Source organism: Camelina sativa, unplaced genomic scaffold, assembly GCF_000633955.1.
Source record: "Camelina sativa cultivar DH55 unplaced genomic scaffold, Cs unpScaffold16203, whole genome shotgun sequence".
In the NCBI taxonomy this organism is placed as follows: domain Eukaryota; kingdom Viridiplantae; phylum Streptophyta; class Magnoliopsida; order Brassicales; family Brassicaceae; genus Camelina; species Camelina sativa.
The window spans coordinates 1-312 of record NW_010937220.1 but is presented as its reverse complement, the minus strand read 5'-3'; the positions used below and the strand labels follow the sequence as shown (position 1 = coordinate 312).

The window sequence follows — 312 nt, the reverse complement described above, 5'->3', positions numbered from 1 at the left end:
AACTTTACCAGCGCAGCTCGAACAAGAACCAGCACGGCAAGAGTAAGGCAAGTCGATTCCAGCTTCCTCAGCGGCATCAAGAACGTAAATGTCGTCGTCACACTCAACAACTTGCTCACCTTCAGGGGTTATGAACTTGACCTTGTATGTAGCCATGGCTGTGACACGTCCACCACGGGCAGTGCCTGATTTGAGACCAAAGAGGGATTGTGTGTTGGCTAATGGAAGGGAACGAAGGCTGATGGGAGCTGTTGAACGACGGATGAATGAAGTTCCGACGATGGCGCTTGAGAGAGCAGTAGAAGCCATTTT

The 312-nt window shown here is 50.6% G+C and overlaps 1 protein-coding gene across 1 annotated transcript; it reads right to left on the bottom strand.

The window, feature by feature from the left end:
* Window positions 1-3: 3 nt before the first annotated feature.
* LOC109132063 (ferredoxin-2, chloroplastic-like) lies at window positions 4-309 on the bottom strand (the record flags this gene model as incomplete). The annotated part of the gene is made up of 1 exon (XM_019243192.1): window positions 4-309. A coding segment is annotated over exon 1 (306 nt), but the record flags the coding sequence as incomplete, so codon positions are not given.
* Window positions 310-312: the final 3 nt, after the last annotated feature.